General features: G+C 39.8%; 1 protein-coding gene and 1 long non-coding RNA gene across 2 annotated transcripts; one reads left to right on the top strand and one right to left on the bottom strand.

Moving 5' to 3' along the window:
• The first annotated feature begins 10,656 nt into the window (after nt 1-10,656).
• Nucleotides 10,657-11,557, top strand: LOC120428407 (uncharacterized). The gene is made up of 2 exons (XR_005607087.1): nt 10,657-11,133; nt 11,198-11,557. It is a non-coding gene; the product is annotated as an uncharacterized LOC120428407 (long non-coding RNA).
• Nucleotides 11,558-13,482: 1,925 nt separating this feature from the next.
• Nucleotides 13,483-15,362, bottom strand: LOC120428566 (pre-mRNA-splicing factor CWC25 homolog). Its single transcript, XM_039593603.1, has 3 exons — nt 15,237-15,362; nt 14,567-15,182; nt 13,483-14,508 (listed from the first exon to the last, which is right to left on the bottom strand). Exons 1-3 carry the CDS (start codon nt 15,252-15,254, stop codon nt 13,517-13,519), a joined length of 1,626 nt encoding a protein of 541 aa, XP_039449537.1. The 5' UTR covers nt 15,255-15,362; the 3' UTR covers nt 13,483-13,516.
• Between the last annotated feature and the right edge of the window lie 691 nt (nt 15,363-16,053).

Here is a 16,053-nt window from a genome sequence, read left to right as displayed (position 1 = left end):
CAGAGTTACATAAGGCGAAAATTCTCAACTTGCACGCGCATCGCCGCATGCCGAATTTATGCTCCCCTCTTGGCGGGTCGTTGAACTCTCGTCGTCGTTCAAGTCGTCGTCGGTGGTTCTCGTGCTCCACATCTCCACAGCTCTCTCCCCCCAGCACTTTTTGGATGGTTTCTAATTTGGTGATTTTTCGACGCAGAAGCTTCCTTGGCTGTCTCTAACTTACTTCCACTGGCTATAAACGCACATCGATCGATCGTAGTGAAGGAATGGGGCGATGTTTGATGGCGTTTGGAACGTTTCTAGAACATCATGAAAAATCACAAAGCATATTCTACTTGACAGATTTTCCAAAAGTTTGTTGATTTATATCTTAACTTCGATAACAAAACTTTTTAATGGAAATTTTCTTTCAAACAAACAATTTGAAGCTTCAAATGCTCTAACAACTCTATGACAAAAGAAGTTGATTGTTAAAATCACTATTAGGGAAAAGGTAGAAAAATCGAGTAAATGAAACTTTGGGAAATGACAATTTAGAACAGTGATTCTCAACTTCATTCCCATTCTTTAAAACTACACAATTTGATTACAACCAAAGGGTCTAGAGTTTGAATCAATGCACTATAGTTTCACCATATATGGTGAAAAAAATAAATACATATTTGAAAAAAAGTAAGGATGACGTAAATCACAAAAAAACATTGAAAATCTATCAAACTGACACAACAAAATTACTGAATTTTCAGCTAAATGTTTTGACACTTCTTTTGCTGAAATTTCATTTGCTTTGACAATCAGTTTATTGAAATTTCAGTAAACTATCAGCCAAAGTGACAAATGTCAGGTAACTGACAACTACGTAAAATCTTAATTACTGAATCGGTTTCTGACATTTCAGTTGACGAAAATAAAGTAAAACTTTACTGAATTTTAGCGAAAAAAAATTAATGTCCAAGGTCCTATAACAATGAAACAATTAAACTATTAAACAATTAAACAATTAAACTATTAAACAATTAAACAATTAAACAATTAAACAATTAAACAATTAAACAATTAAACAATTAAACAATTAAACAATTAAACAATTAAACAATTAAACAATTAAACAATTAAACAATTAAGCAATTAAACAATTAAACAATTAAACAAACACACAATTAAACAATTATACAAATACCGTCAGTGGGGGTGACTATGGGTCAAAAAACGATACACCTCTCGTAATTTCTTAATAACAAAAACTATTTAAATAACATCGAAAATCTTTCAACGAAGATTTGTTCTTAGATAGTTTACTAACATTTTCCCAAAATATGGTGGATTTTGATGAACACTATCTCACCCCTTTGAGGGGGTGACATTGAGTCAAATGAAACTAAAATGATGCTCAAATACAACGATATGGTAAAAACAAATCATTCAACAGTGTTTCTTGCTCGAGGGAATCGTACTGACATGCTACAATGTTTGAAGTGGAGATTTTCAAACATTTGGGTAGTTTTCGAGCGATTCTAACAAAAATATTAGAAAAATGATTTTTTGAGAGGTAAATTTTGGCCAAAAACGTATCCTAACTTTAGACAGCTGCCAAAATAACAGGATTTGGTCTAGGAACGAGATTTTTTCAGCGAAGTCATCTCAAGATGTCCCCTACACAACCCTTCAACAGAATTCAGTTTCATTGAGAAGAACCTAAGAAATGGTAAAATCCGTAAAAAATTACTTTGACCCAATCTCACCCCCCAGACCCAATGTCACCCCCACTGACGGTATACAATTTTTTGACTATTTGAAAAAACCAACACAAATTTCATAATAACAGTCAGTTGATCTTGCACCACACTGCAAAGTGAATTTGTCTTGATCGGCGAAAAATAGCAAGCACGCACACATGTACACTGGACTGACGTGTGAGATACAACTACGCGTGAGTGTTTGCGAGTTGTAAAATAAAATTGAAACATTTCGACGTTTTCCGTGAATTTTCAAAAGACCTTTCTAATCGGAAGGGATTTCCGCGCGATTTCACCGCTGTCCCACACAATTCCAATTAGGAGGGCCACCCTCGCGGATTTCTCGTTTGCGTGTAAGAAAAAAAAAGTCAAGAAAAGATTTACAGTCCAGACTCCATTATCCGATGGCCTTAGACGATTTTTTTTTTTCGACGTCTTACTTTTTATTGTTTAGGGGAAGATTTAGAATTTTTAAATTCAATATTGCGCCCAAAATGGCAAATCAATATACGGTTGATAGATAACTGACCTTAAATCGTACCAAATATCATTATTTTATATATCGTTGGATAGGTAATCGAAAGACCTTTCTAAAAAGTCCAAAAGATCGAAGATCTGGCAACCCTGTCTCAAGTTATGACCAGTTAAGTGGAATTATTGTTCTTTTCTGTAGTTGGATCTCACTTATCTGTACAAAAATTATGTCCGGATCCATCTTCCGACCTATCGTTGGTTAGGTAATCAAAAATCCTTCCACACAAGTCCAAAAGAACGTAGATATGGCAACTCAATACTTGTTGATACTAGATCCTAATTGAACTTACTTGGTTCCATAACTTAAACCTTGTTTTCTGCGCACTTTGTTTCCCAAAAACTAAAAAAATCATATGAAAATTATATCCGGATCATTCGTTTGGTCCATATTTGGTAAGGAGTGAGGAAGGCACCAACCATGTAGTTGAATTAAGTTAGTTTTAAATTTTAAAGGCAATCAACCAATCAATTTTAACTAAAATTGGGTCGCAGAACTCGAAATTGATGTCAAAATGATTCGATTATCCGAAGTTCCAAACAAACCTTCGGATAGTCGAAACTTCGGATAATCAAGTGTGCACTGTTTTGCAAAAATAAAGAAAATTATTTAATGATTAATTGATCGTAGAGCGTCCAATTTCCCGGGGTTACAAATTTCCTGGGAAACGGGAAATTTTCAGCCGATTTCCCGGGAAATTTTAAATTTATTGAACATTTTTATGATCTTGGTTTTAATTAATATTATGCAACAAAATTGTATAGGACATCAACATTAACGGTTTCAATAAGTCTGATGATCAATTAACAGCTTGACTGCATGTAAAAAATCATTCAACTACAAGAAAATGCATTTTAATATTTTTTGATGAGAAATTTTAAACTTGTCTCTGTGACCAGTTTATTGAAATGAGAAAAAAAAATGCAGAAATTATGTTTTTCATGACAAATACTGGTTTCAGCTCTTGAACAAATGGTAAAGCATTTTAGTGTTGGTTTTACTCCAAACAACCCAATGTTTTCAAATATTTGAAGCAAGCTTAGAAATTTATTTTTACATTTTTTGAGAACAATCAATAGAAAGAAATTTTTCAATGATTTTTTTTGTGTTATTATGCAACATGATTAAAATTATACGATAAATTAACATCATTCCACAAAAAATCTTCTATTTTTCACCTTTAACCCTCTAACACCTGTAGTTGCACCAGTGCTCCATAATTCTTTTAATTAAAATTGTAATTTCTTTAGTACTAGGTATTCAACCCGTTGAAATAATTCTTTTTGCACAAATTCGATGTTCATCTCATTTGATCATGGTAAACAAAAACGTAAAAAATCTCAATTTTAATTTGGAGGTAAGGAGTTAATATTGTTTTGATGAAATAACGTCAATTCCCAGTTGCTTCAAAAAATAATATTATCAGAAATAATTCTGATATCATTATTTCTGATAATCTGATTAATTATATTAAACCAAACAATACATTTAATTGAACAAAATTATGTTGCGTTTGTTAATTTATTATTTTTCAGAGCATTTTCAAAAAATAGTTCCAAAAATTTAAGAAAATGTATACTTCCGCATGAATTTCGGGAAACGGGAAATTGGACGCTCTAATTGATCGCAAAATTAAATTTATAAATACTGGATTATAAACTGAAATCACATAATAATAGAATACAAATGCTTCTTACGAACAAATTTGCTATACAGCTAAATTTTAACGATTGAATACTTCTAAATTCCAGTAAGTCTAATTCAACATTTAGTATCGTTTTTTATTCAAAAGCTGCAAATTGATAATTTCACATCTCGTTTAAAAAAACCTCTCACACACGTGGTGTTCTAACGTAAGTGCTTTCTTCTTTAGATCAAGAAAACCACTTTTTTCCACTTCATTGTATAATAGTTCTCGATTACGTGGAGTTTGCGGGCTGCGGAAGTAAGCGGTACGAATTCGAGGGAATTCCCATCAACAAGACAAGAAAAATTCGTGCTTCGATTGGTCTTATTTTAGAGTATCTTACCCTTTTTTTGACTTAGTCGTTTAACAATTTTCTGCTTTCTCAAACTATTTGAACAATCTATTTATTTTCAAATTCAAATTCGGTTTTATTGGTGAATAATCAGATACAATAAGTTCTTTTAAGGTACAAAACAGAGTTTTGGAGTTCCTTTCAGCTGTGTGTTACATCATAATCCATATTGGAACAATTGTTGCTTGTAGTTAAGGGGTTACCGAAAGTAAGAAAAAGTTAAGAAAAAAACTTACTAAAATTGCAAGGGAAAGGGGATAGAAATAGAAAAAGCTTAAAACTAGATCACAGTTTTTTATCCTTTATAGATGTGCTTAATCATCAGCTCCCCGAGGGCCAGAAATTGCTCCGCCTTGTTACGGCAGGTCCGAAACCGCGTCATCATCTCCCCCGCGAGAGCAAAGAACTCCGGCAGGGTAAAGAGATCTTCCCCGGTGACTCCTTGCTGGGCCGCATCGCCGCTACCGGCAGCGACCACGCTTGCAAACGACCGCCCCCATCCAGGAGGGAACGCTGGGTTGTCCGTTGGAACCGTACACTGGCCAGCTGCAGGAACGGCTGCGCTTGTACTTCGTTGAGAAGGGTGGGATGCTGCTGCTTTCTTCTTCCTCTTTTCCTGCTCCTCGAGGTAGGACTTTCGCGCGACGCATCCGCGGTAATTACCGGTATGGTTACCGCCACAGTTCGCGCACTTTACGCGCGGCTTGGTTTGTTCTGCGTTTTCCCCCAAGTCCGCCTTTCGTGGCAGTGCGCACGCCTCCGAGAGGTGTGACTCACCGCACTTCACGCAGCGGGGCCGGAGGTTGCAGTTCCGCGAGCCGTGGCCGAATTTCTGGCAACGGTGACATTGCGCTGCGTCCGTCGGATTTTTGGAGTAAAACCGCCAGTTTACCCAAAAACCGTCCAACGCCTTAGTCCGCCGCAGGTCTTGAATTTTGACGGTGCCGCGGTCGAAGTACAACAGGTACAGTGTGTGTGTACCTGTGACGGTTGTCTTCCGCGAGAGGACTTTTATGTCTCGCGGCGTTATTCCGACACCCGAGAGGTGCTCCTTGAGGACGGAGATCGGGCGGTCTTGATACCCCTGCAAGACGATCTTAACAGCGGTCTTCTGCACGGGGTCGAATGTGTAGAACTTGAAGTTTTGACGCTTCAATTTCTCCACAACCAGGTCGAAGTTCTTTTGGTCAAATGTGAACACTTGCACTGACGATTTACCTATTTTGAGGCAGTACACGAGGCCTTCCAGCTGCTCGTCAACATCGTCCGCCAACGTGTCCAAAACGAAAATTGGTGGTGGTCGTCGTTCCTTCGGAGTAATTACTTTTTTTGGCGAAATAACTTTCTTCCGTGCACGACCATCGTCGTCGTCGTCGTCGGTAGTGCTACCGTCGGTGTTGTTGTTGTTGCTTTCCTCGTCACTCAGTCTCGCGAACTTGTTACTGGTGGGAATGTTGGCGGATGTTGAAGCGCCATGGGTCGACGGATTGCCGGAAGTAGCTGAACGGAGCCTTATAGGGCTGCGGCCCTGGACACGGTAATTAGGGTGTAATAACTTGGGGTCGAATCCTTTGGCGCACACACTCCCCGGCGCGATGGCGGTCGACGCGGCGTTGGTTTGTTTACCTTTTTGCACACGGCCGGTAGACGAACTTCGCGGGTTTTTCGAGGCCGCACTCGAACTGCCACGGCCACGGCCGGCCCTTGGCATGCTGTTGGAGCAAACTCGCGGCTAATCACGGTAAATTACGGCGAAAAATTTCGAAAAAACGATAGAGCACTGAGCACTTGACTGCTGCTTGCACTCGTGCGTACACGGAGGTGATCTATTTATTTTCCTCACCAGATTATTAGAAATTTGATGCTTTACTCATGAGTCATCATAAAATAAGTCCAACTCAGCTCCCCTCGCCCTAGTCTGTGGCTACACGCGCGCACGCGTTCGCCCAAAAAGATAAAAGCGAAAGTTCATCGTTCTAGTGACCCCGCCGGGAAGTGAGCAGCATAAAATCTCCCCAGCCTGACACGTGCACCAACACAATCGAAGGTTTATTCTCTGCGTATGTTCGATGAACGGTCGGTTGGTGGATGCGATGTTATCCAATATGGATCGTATTAGAGAATTAGAGATGAGAACGCCGAATGCCAGAACACGCAATGCGCTGAAATGGGATACCGTTCGGATTGTTGAGATTCATTGTGTTTGACGTTCTTTGTGAATCACCGAAATAAAGACTCTTGAACGAAGTTTCATTGCTGTTCTCGTCACACAGATCGGAGATCCGCGAGATTTACTGCCTATCTAACACTGACATGAGTACGAATAACCAGCTTACACGTGTCGTGATGTAATTTGGGGGCAAGGAACTTTCGGAAACAAAAAAAAGTTGAAAGGTTAGGTTGACTTTTTCAATTTGTTTCCTTAGATGTTTTTTTGAAAAGAATCATTTAATTTGATTTATGCTCTATCGAATTTTTATTGTAAGATGATCGAGGTTTTACTTGTTATAAATTGACCCAAATTGTATCAAAAATAATAACATGCAAACTTGAAACAAAATGCGACTAAATTTGTTAGCAAAAATCATAAATCATTGAAAAGCAAAAATAAAGTTCGTTGCGATTACTACCACGAAAATCTAGCATTTCGCACAAGTATATGCTGCAAGGGAGTACATGGGTGGCCGAAAAATCGATACCAGTTTCCCCCAAAACGGCGAGGACTTCGACGCGGGAGCTCCAAATGAACTCCATTTTTGGTGGATTATAGTGGTTTTCTAAAAATCCAATTTTTTTACAATATTTGTTTGCCTTCTGATTTTTGGGTATTTTTGTATCGTACTTTTGAAAAATACCTTCAAAAATATTTTATTTATCTCATATTTCAGATATTTTTGAGTTTTAAAGTATTCAAATCTGATTGATTTTTGCCTTCCTCTCTGAGGTATAGGGTTATAAATCCGCTCAAACAAAAAACTTTTTATAAGAATTTCTTAGATCTCAGCTCAGCGGTAGTAAAATGGTACTGTGTGCGGACGGAGAGGATAAATCCCGAAATTACCGAAAGTACTTTACTCATGGTTCATTTTCCAAAAAAAAGTTCATCTATCAAAAAAAAAGTACCGGTACCTAGACTCGAACCCAAGCCCTTCGGCATATTGAACCGTGCCTTTGCCGTATGGGCCACCATGGTTCGGTGACTAAGTGGTGGTTGTTTGTCCATATAAGCCATTCATAGGATGAACTGTTCCAATGAACGAATGAACACGCGAGAGGACTATACTCTCGCAATATAGCACTTTCCTCACGTTTCTTTTCATGAGGACTATTCCCTCGTTCTTTAACTTTGGGTGTACATTCCTTCTTTTTCCCTCTTTTTGTGTCCGAATTTATAGAGTTTAATTACTTCATTTTAGTAGGAGTTAAAGTTTAATACAAATAAAACAAACTCATCTAAGTTCTTCCGAACAACGAAATAATTTGGAAAGAAAATAATGAAGATTGGAAAATTTCCATCCTCAACCAACAAAAAAAATCAATATTTTCCTGCTTGACTCACGCATTTTCGGGGCAGTTTCGTAGGTGTAACCAAGTAACTCTTAGCCAACAGGCGCTCTCGACTCTTATGTGGCGATTGAACTCCCCATTCCAACACAGATTTGGACATTATTTCGCATCTCACCGTAAACTGCCACCCACCACCCATCTCCCAGTCCTTCTGCTATGTTTCCAACAGAAACTCCCGAAACCGCTTTCCCGGTCTGATTCCCCACAGCCCCACATTTTCGGTAGAGTTTTATACATAACCGAAATTTCAACCAGCGACCGATCCTTTTTATCAGTCAATGACCGGACGGCACGTGTCGTCGACGGTCGACCCAGCCCTCGAAGTCGTCGTAGTCGTCGTCTTCGCTCGCAGCATAGATTCGTTATGTATTCTTCCCACCCACCGAAACCACCCCACACTGAACTCCCCTATTCCTCCCTCCGAAGCGCATAAACAGGGAAACTCCAACGAAAGTGAGATTGAAGCTCTTTTTTTTCGGTGGGTTTGTTGACGGAACTACGGACATAACTAGAAAATACTTTCGGGAGTTGTAATGGGCATCGAAAAGATCGAAAACAAATGAGTTTGAATTTCTTCGTTGTCTCCACATTTTGCAGAAATGAATTATGATGATTTTTGGCAAAGATAATATGATTTTCTGTTTTGCAAGCAGTCTTTCGATTACCTGACCAACGGTGGGTTGGATGATGGATCCGGATATAGTTTTCATACATCTAAGTGAGATCCGGCCTCAAAAAAGTACATAAATATCACTTAAGTGGTCATAACTCAAGACAGATCTTTGATGTTTTGGACTCGTTGGAAAGGTCTAGCGGTTACCTAACCAACGATGTATAAAATGACGATATTTGAATCGATTTCCGGTCTTTTATCCAACAACATCCAACATCCGGATGAATACAAAAACACATTTTTATACAAAACTTTTGAACTACATATCAAAACATTATAAAAATCAATGGTTACGTATGGGACCTTAAACAAAATCGAATGCAACTGGTTTGATGAAAATCGGTTCAGCCAGTGCTGAGAAAACTCACATACACACACACAGACATTTGTTCAGTTTTCGATTCTGAGTCAAAATACATGAAGGTGGGTCTACGAGCTTTTTGTGAAAAATTCATTTTTTGAGCAGGATTATAGCCTTACCTCAGTGAGGAAGGCAAAAAACTGAATGACCATGTGTCTCAATTACAGAATATTTCTATAGGACGTTTTGATTGAAATTTTATTATATTTTAATTTGGGTGATAGATTTTAATTTACAAAAAAACGTTTTTGTCCACCTTGTATTCATTTCCCTTCCAACGACGAGTAACTTGTTGTAGGGGAAAGTGGGGCAAGTGTAACAAGCTAAGGTAATGCTCGTAATAATCCATTAAAAACGTTCAAAAATGTATCGGATTTTTTTATAATCATCTTATTCCAGGTCTTGGCTAAGACTTTGTTAGAACAAATTTAAAAAAAATCATGTTTTTTAATGTAAAAAATTGATTTTAAAATTTTTGATTTTCCGTACGTTCTACTCAACTAGTGGGGCAAGACGAACAACCCGTTGGGGCAAGAGGAACAATGCATGAAACAACATGTTAATTTGCTAACAATTCAACTGTTATCACTTAGATACATCAGATTAGAATGTATTTGAAACGTTTCTTTCATTTTTAGATTAAGTAATAATATTTTACTAAAAATTTGATCGTTTTTACGAAACAAAAATTATTACTTAGATGATAAATACTAAATTTTCATAATATCATCATATTTTGTAGGAACATTGTTCTAAACAATTGTTTATCAGTTTTTAAGTACTTTTATGTATTTATTTCCCAATAAAAAATGTTGTTGCAGCAATTCGTATTTTTTTCCATACTAAAAATCCATATGGTACACTTGCCCCACCTGAAAAAGATTTTTTAAAAGCTCTCAACAAAAATAACCAAAAGTTTAATCATACTTTATAATAGGTGCAAGTCATTGGTAGGGACACTAATGATCTTGGAAAAATATCATTATGATAGAATGAACCTTAAAACGAACCCTAAGCCTTATTTTGTACTTCCCAAATATTATAAGAAAACTAAGGTTTTGAAAAAAGCTTCATTAAATCTTATGCCCCGTGGCGTTTACGCCATTTTGGTGGTTATGTGGTAGTAGAATCAGCTAATTGCATTGCTAACAACAATTCCTCATACTGGAAATAATCAAAATTATAAAAATTACGACCGTACGAGCGATTGTTCCTCTTGCCCCATATGGTCGTCTTGCCCCACCTTCCCCTATCCATAGGGTTCATGAACTTTGGGGCTCCAGAAACATATGCACTTTTTTGAAATATTAAAAATATTTAGACAGGGCCGAATTCTTTTTCTCCAAAGTTTGTATGGAGAATTAGTGCGGTTCGTTCCTTGTACATATTGCATGGAATATCTTGATATCTAAGTAACCACAAGCATGAACTTGGAACTGTTAATCAACTCTAAATCCACAGTTACATGTTTTGAGCCTCTAGGTATATTGATAATTTGTAATGCTTCTTTAGAGTACTAACTCTAAATAAGCTGGCGTAAAAGTTTTGAAGCTTCGACATTTCATGTAACCAGCGCCGTACATAGGGGTTGGAGCAGTTGGCGACCGCCTCTCAACACACCCTACACGACACCAATCCTTCCTCTCCTGTATATTCTGTGAAATGTGATCCGTTCTCAGAATCCTCTCTGCGGCTGGCCGCTATAATTTTTGTAATATATTTTCGGGAGTTAGCGGATGTACTACACTCAAAAAACCTTTCACCACATTGTCGCATGAAAATTCCGGTGGCAGCCAATATTTGATCCAAAACCACGTTTCACATGAGTCATGCAACTGTCACCATGCATTCATGTCAAATCTGTATCATTTTCACGCAGCATACACTCACACAACTATATGTCACGTGAAATTCCTGCCTGAAAATTTGGGGGCGTGGCATGCAGTCAGCTGGTTCTGTGTTTGCATGATAATCTTGCAACACCCGCATGGAAATTGGTATGGAAAAAATCTATACACCTTTTCATGCAATGTTGTGGTGAAAAGTTGTGGATGGTTGCATGAATTTCCTGTCTGCAAATTTCGGTTCGCTCGTCGAGGAGCTCAATCATCAGTTTCTTCCCGGCGCTCGACTTGGCATGAAGTGCGAGAAAATATATTAGAGTTTTGAGATAGGCACAAAAAAGAGTACCAGAATTGTTCGCGTACAATTTTCCGAATCGAACGGTAAGTTTTTGCCCTTTTTTCAAATAAATTCAACACTAAATTGGGCGTTATTTTTTATTTTCAGGGAACTAAATTCGACAACGCAAAAGTCATCGAAAGGTGGCACCAAGCGATCAGAACGAGTGCCACTAAAAGCCTTTCCCGTCGGCTGTTGCTGCAATGAAAATAACACCATAAGCGGCCAAAAGCCTTCAGCCAGCACCTCAATAGAAGAAAAAGACGACGGCCAGTTGCAATTCGCCGTCCTCGAGAAGTCGCCTCCTTCGAAAAGTGTTAGTAGGGGGGAGGGCAAGTGTATTTTGTTGCCAATTAATTGCTTTTGAAGCTTGTTTTGAAGTGTTTTGAGTGATTGAAATGCAAAGTGTGATTTACTGCGTTGTATTACAACTTGAACATGTTTTGTAAATAAAAATAATTAAAACTTTCCAATGCGTGTTATTTTATAAAAAGAATAAGAAATAATTCAACAAAAGAAAAAAGTACAAAAAATCCGCAGTAAAAATCATGCAATCTCTAAGTGACGATCATGTGAATAATGCAAGAAAGGTCATGCACATATCACGTGAAGTTCATGTTAAATCCACCTGATGCGGTAATGAACAACCATCATGGGTCGGCACGCTGGAGATTTTGCATCCACCGGGAATTCACGTCAATGTTACCTGATTACCTATTTGGAAAAAAATCACTTATATGTTCATGCAACTTTGTGGTGAAAACTATTTTGAGTGTACAATTATTACACTCAAAATAGTTTTCACCACAAAGTTGCATGAACATATAAGTGATTTTTTTCCAAATAGGTAATCAGGTAACATTGACGTGAATTCCCGGTGGATGCAAAATCTCCAGCGTGCCGACCCATGATGGTTGTTCATTACCGCATCAGGTGGATTTAGCATGAACTTCACGTGATATGTGCATGACCTTTCATGCATTATTCACATGATCGTCACTTAGAGATTGCATGATTTTTACTGCGGATTTTTTGTACTTTTTTCTTTTATTGGATTATTTCTTATTCTTTTTATAAAATAACACGCATTGGAAAGTTTTAATTATTTTTATTTACAAAACATGTTCAAGTTGTAATACAACGCAGTAAATCACACTTTGCATTTCAATCACTCAAAACACTTCAAAGGCAATTAATTGGCAACAAAATACACTTGCCTTCCCCCCCAACTAACACTTTTCGAAGGAGGCGACTTCTCGAGGACGGCGATTTGCAACTGGCCGTCGTCCTTTTCTTCGGGTCAACGGCGGTTGATGCGGCGTGAAATATTGAGGTGCTGGCTGAAGGCTTTTGGCCGCTAATGGTGTTATTTTCATTGCAGCAACAGCCGACGGGAAAGGCTTTTAGTGGCACTCGTTCTGATCGCTTGGTGCCACCTTTCGATGACTTTTGCGTTGTCGAATTTAGTTCCCTGAAAATAAAAATAACGCCCAATTTAGTGTTGAATTTATTTGAAAAAAGGTCAAAACACTTACAGTTCGATTCGGAAAATTGTACGCGAGCAATTCTGGTACTCTTTTTTGTGCCTATCTCAAAACTGTAATTTATTTTCTCGCACTTCATGCCAAGTCGAGCGCCGGGAAGAAACTGATGATTGAGCTCCTCGACGAGCGAACCGAAATTTGCAGACAGGAAATTCATGCAACCATCCACAACTTTTCACCACAACATTGCATGAAAAGGTGTATGGATTTTTTCCATACCAATTTCCATGCGGGAGTTGCAAGATTATCATGCAAACACAGAACCAGCTGACTGCATGCCACGCCCCCAAATTTTCAGGCAGGAATTTCACGTGACATATAGTTGTGTGAGTGTATGCTGCGTGAAAATGATACAGATTTGACATGAATGCATGGTGACAGTTGCATGGCTCATGTGAAACGTGGTTTTGGATCAAATATTGGCTGTCACCGGAATTTTCATGCGACAATGTGGTGAAAGTTTTTTTGAGTGCAGGATAATCAAAAGGATAGCGTTAGATTTTTTTGTCGGGTCTGCATGCCCATTTCAAATAATTTTCTGAATGGATGATTTTGTCTCGTATTTTAGTTAAATTTGTTCAGATTTAGGTGATTCTTGGGGATTTTTACTCAGCGTTCTAGTAAAAGTCAATCAAATAGGGATAAAATTGACCCAGAAAGTTGTGCAAAACAAAACTTTTAAACCTCAATGTTCGTGAAAATAATGAATGCACGCAAACCAGCTCTGACGTTTTTTAAGTTGCCCAAGATTTAACAGTAGTTACGCGTGACGTCTTGAGTATTAATATAACTTCGGTTGCTTGAAATCAAAATATGATTAAGATGTTCTGAAACGTTTATTTGAAACATTCGAGTCCCAATACATTCCCTCGCCTCTCTCCCTCTATCTCCTCGCAAAATTATCATTCATCGATCCGCCACTGCGCTGAATATTATTCCTGTTCGACTTGATCCGCTTCTCGACGGTCTCGTTATTCGCCGCGTGCTTAAACTGCTTCATGACAAAGTCCTTGTCGTAGCGTTTCGGCCCGTCGCGTTCCTCCAGCTTCCGGTCCTCGTCGTCGTACCGCTTCACGTTCTGCTGACGTTCGCGATCGCGCCACTCGGCGTTGCTCATCATGGCCCGCCGCTTCGCTTCCATTTCCTCCTCCGTCAGTGGCGCTGCCTTCCGTTCCGGCCGCGTCCACGTTGGCTTCTGGCTCGACTGGTGCGCCTTTATTTCCTCCCGCTTGTAGAGGCGCACTTCGTCCCGCTTGTTCAGCTCGAGTTTCTTCCCGGAAGCGGACACGAGGCCAAAGTTTTTGGGTTTTGGACGGCGTTCATCTTCGTCGTCGGAGTCGTTCCGTCTACGGTGGGTCGGTTCCGGTGACGACTCGGACGAGCTGCTCGGAACGGGAGTTCGCCGACCGCGGGGAGCAGGTTCTCGGGAAGGTTTTGCAGGGCTGCGAGAACGCTTGCGTTCTTCCCTTCTTTTGGGACTTTTTGAGCGATTTCGACGGTGACGATCACGGCTTATCGATCGTTCCCGCACCCTCGACGGCCCAGGACGGTTTCGATCCCGAGAAGAGTCGCGTCTCCGCTTGGCAGGTTCTCTTCCGTCGGAATCCGAGTCCGATTCGGAGTCTTCCGAGGAGCGACTTCGACGGCGGTCCTTTTTCTTCTTGGACTTTTTCGGTTTGGCCATCTTGTTCAACTCTTTGGACAGTTTCTGATACTTCATCGATAGCAGCTTGTCCAGACTGACCTCCTCCTGCTTTTCCATTGAGTTTTGAACCTTTTTGTACTTTTCTGCTAGTATCTTATCCAAATCTCCTCCTCCGGAATCGTCGGAACCGTCGGAAGACTCAGATCCCTTTCGCTTTTTCTTCGATTTCTCTGAAAAAAAATATCCAAATTAATAACCAATTCCTAAAAATCAACTCAACCAACTCACTCTTCTTATCCTTTTTGTCCTTCTTCTTGCCACCCTTCCGGTCCCGCTCTCGGTCCTTCCCCCGGATCGACTGGTCACTTTTCAGCAGCCGGTGCAGCTCCTTCAGCTTGACCGGATTCTCCAGAATCTTCTGCCGGCTCTCGACCTCCTTCTGCTTGATCTGCATCAGCGGGTCCTCCATCAACTTCCGAACCATATCCACTTGTTCCGTGCCCTCCAGCCCCTTGTACTGCCGGATCGAGAACGGAATGCACTCGTGCTCGACGTGGTTCTTCGGCTGGGAAATTCCCACCCCAGATCCGGACGCCGCTGCCGAGGCCTTCTCCTGGGCGTCCATCGTCTCAAAAGTTTTGTCCACGGTCCGCCCCAGCAGATACTCCTCCCGGTTAACGGCCGGTCCCTTGTACATCCACTCCAGCTTGCGGTCTCCGCTGCCATCGTCCGGCAGCAGGCCCGACTTTTTGGCGATCGTCTTCAGCTCCTCCCGATTGCGCTCCTCATTGATTTCGTGCTGCAGCTCGGCCAGTTTGCGCTTTTCCGCGGCGTCCGCCTGTTCCGCCTTCCAGACGCGCTCCTGGTTCTTGAACGTGCTCGGGTGCCATGATTTTTTCGTGTTCTGGAAGGGAAATTGGTTATTCGGGAAATTTTGTTAACATTTTGATAAGCTTACCAAGTCGCCACCACCCATTTTGGGTGAGTTTTTGTGAAATTTTCACGAAAATCTAAAAAACTCAACTTTTTTTAAGCTTGCGATATTTTTTTTGTTTTGTTGTGATCCGTTTGACAGCTTTACCCCTGTGACTGATTTTTTTCAGCTTCAAATTTTATGGAGGTACTAGAATTTTATTATTGAAAAGTGAAGTACTAGTCGGTGGTACTAGCATGTTTGTTTTTGACGTGGGATTACACTTCAATAAAGGCTGATACGCAGATGGGAAGGAACGCAAAACTCCATACAAAAAAACGCCCAAGAAACGGTCAAGGAAAGGGTCACGATAAGATTTTTCTTAAGCGGTACGCAGCTGAAAGTAACAGAAACGGAAAGATTGCGTTTGACGTTTCTTCGCGCGGTGCTTGTTTGTAATATGTTTTGATGAAAAAATCAAAGAATTGTATTTTTTCTTTTTGAATACGACTGATAATTACAAACGTTTTAATAATTTTGTATTGGAGATAATAATATTTAAAATTCCAGCCGAATCTCAAAAAGCAAAATATTGAAACTAAAAGGACAAATTTAGTTTTTCGGTCGAAATGGAGTAAAATAGAAGTTGTCTTTATAGATGTACGCCATCTTGTCACCAACAATTTATTGCTACACTCAAACCCCGATGGTTTGACACCAACTGTTGTCAAACGAACGGGGTCACGTTTTAGTTTGACACCCCTTTTACACGGAGTTCACAAACACTACTAAACGTTTGTTTTGAAAGTGTGCGTGAGCGCCGTGTAAAAAGTGACAGTTCGTCACTTTTTAGTTTGACTTT

Source organism: Culex pipiens, chromosome 2 (genome assembly GCF_016801865.2).
Source record: "Culex pipiens pallens isolate TS chromosome 2, TS_CPP_V2, whole genome shotgun sequence".
NCBI classification, from domain to species: Eukaryota; Metazoa; Arthropoda; class Insecta; order Diptera; family Culicidae; genus Culex; species Culex pipiens.
This window is presented reverse-complemented; position numbering and strand designations above follow the sequence as displayed.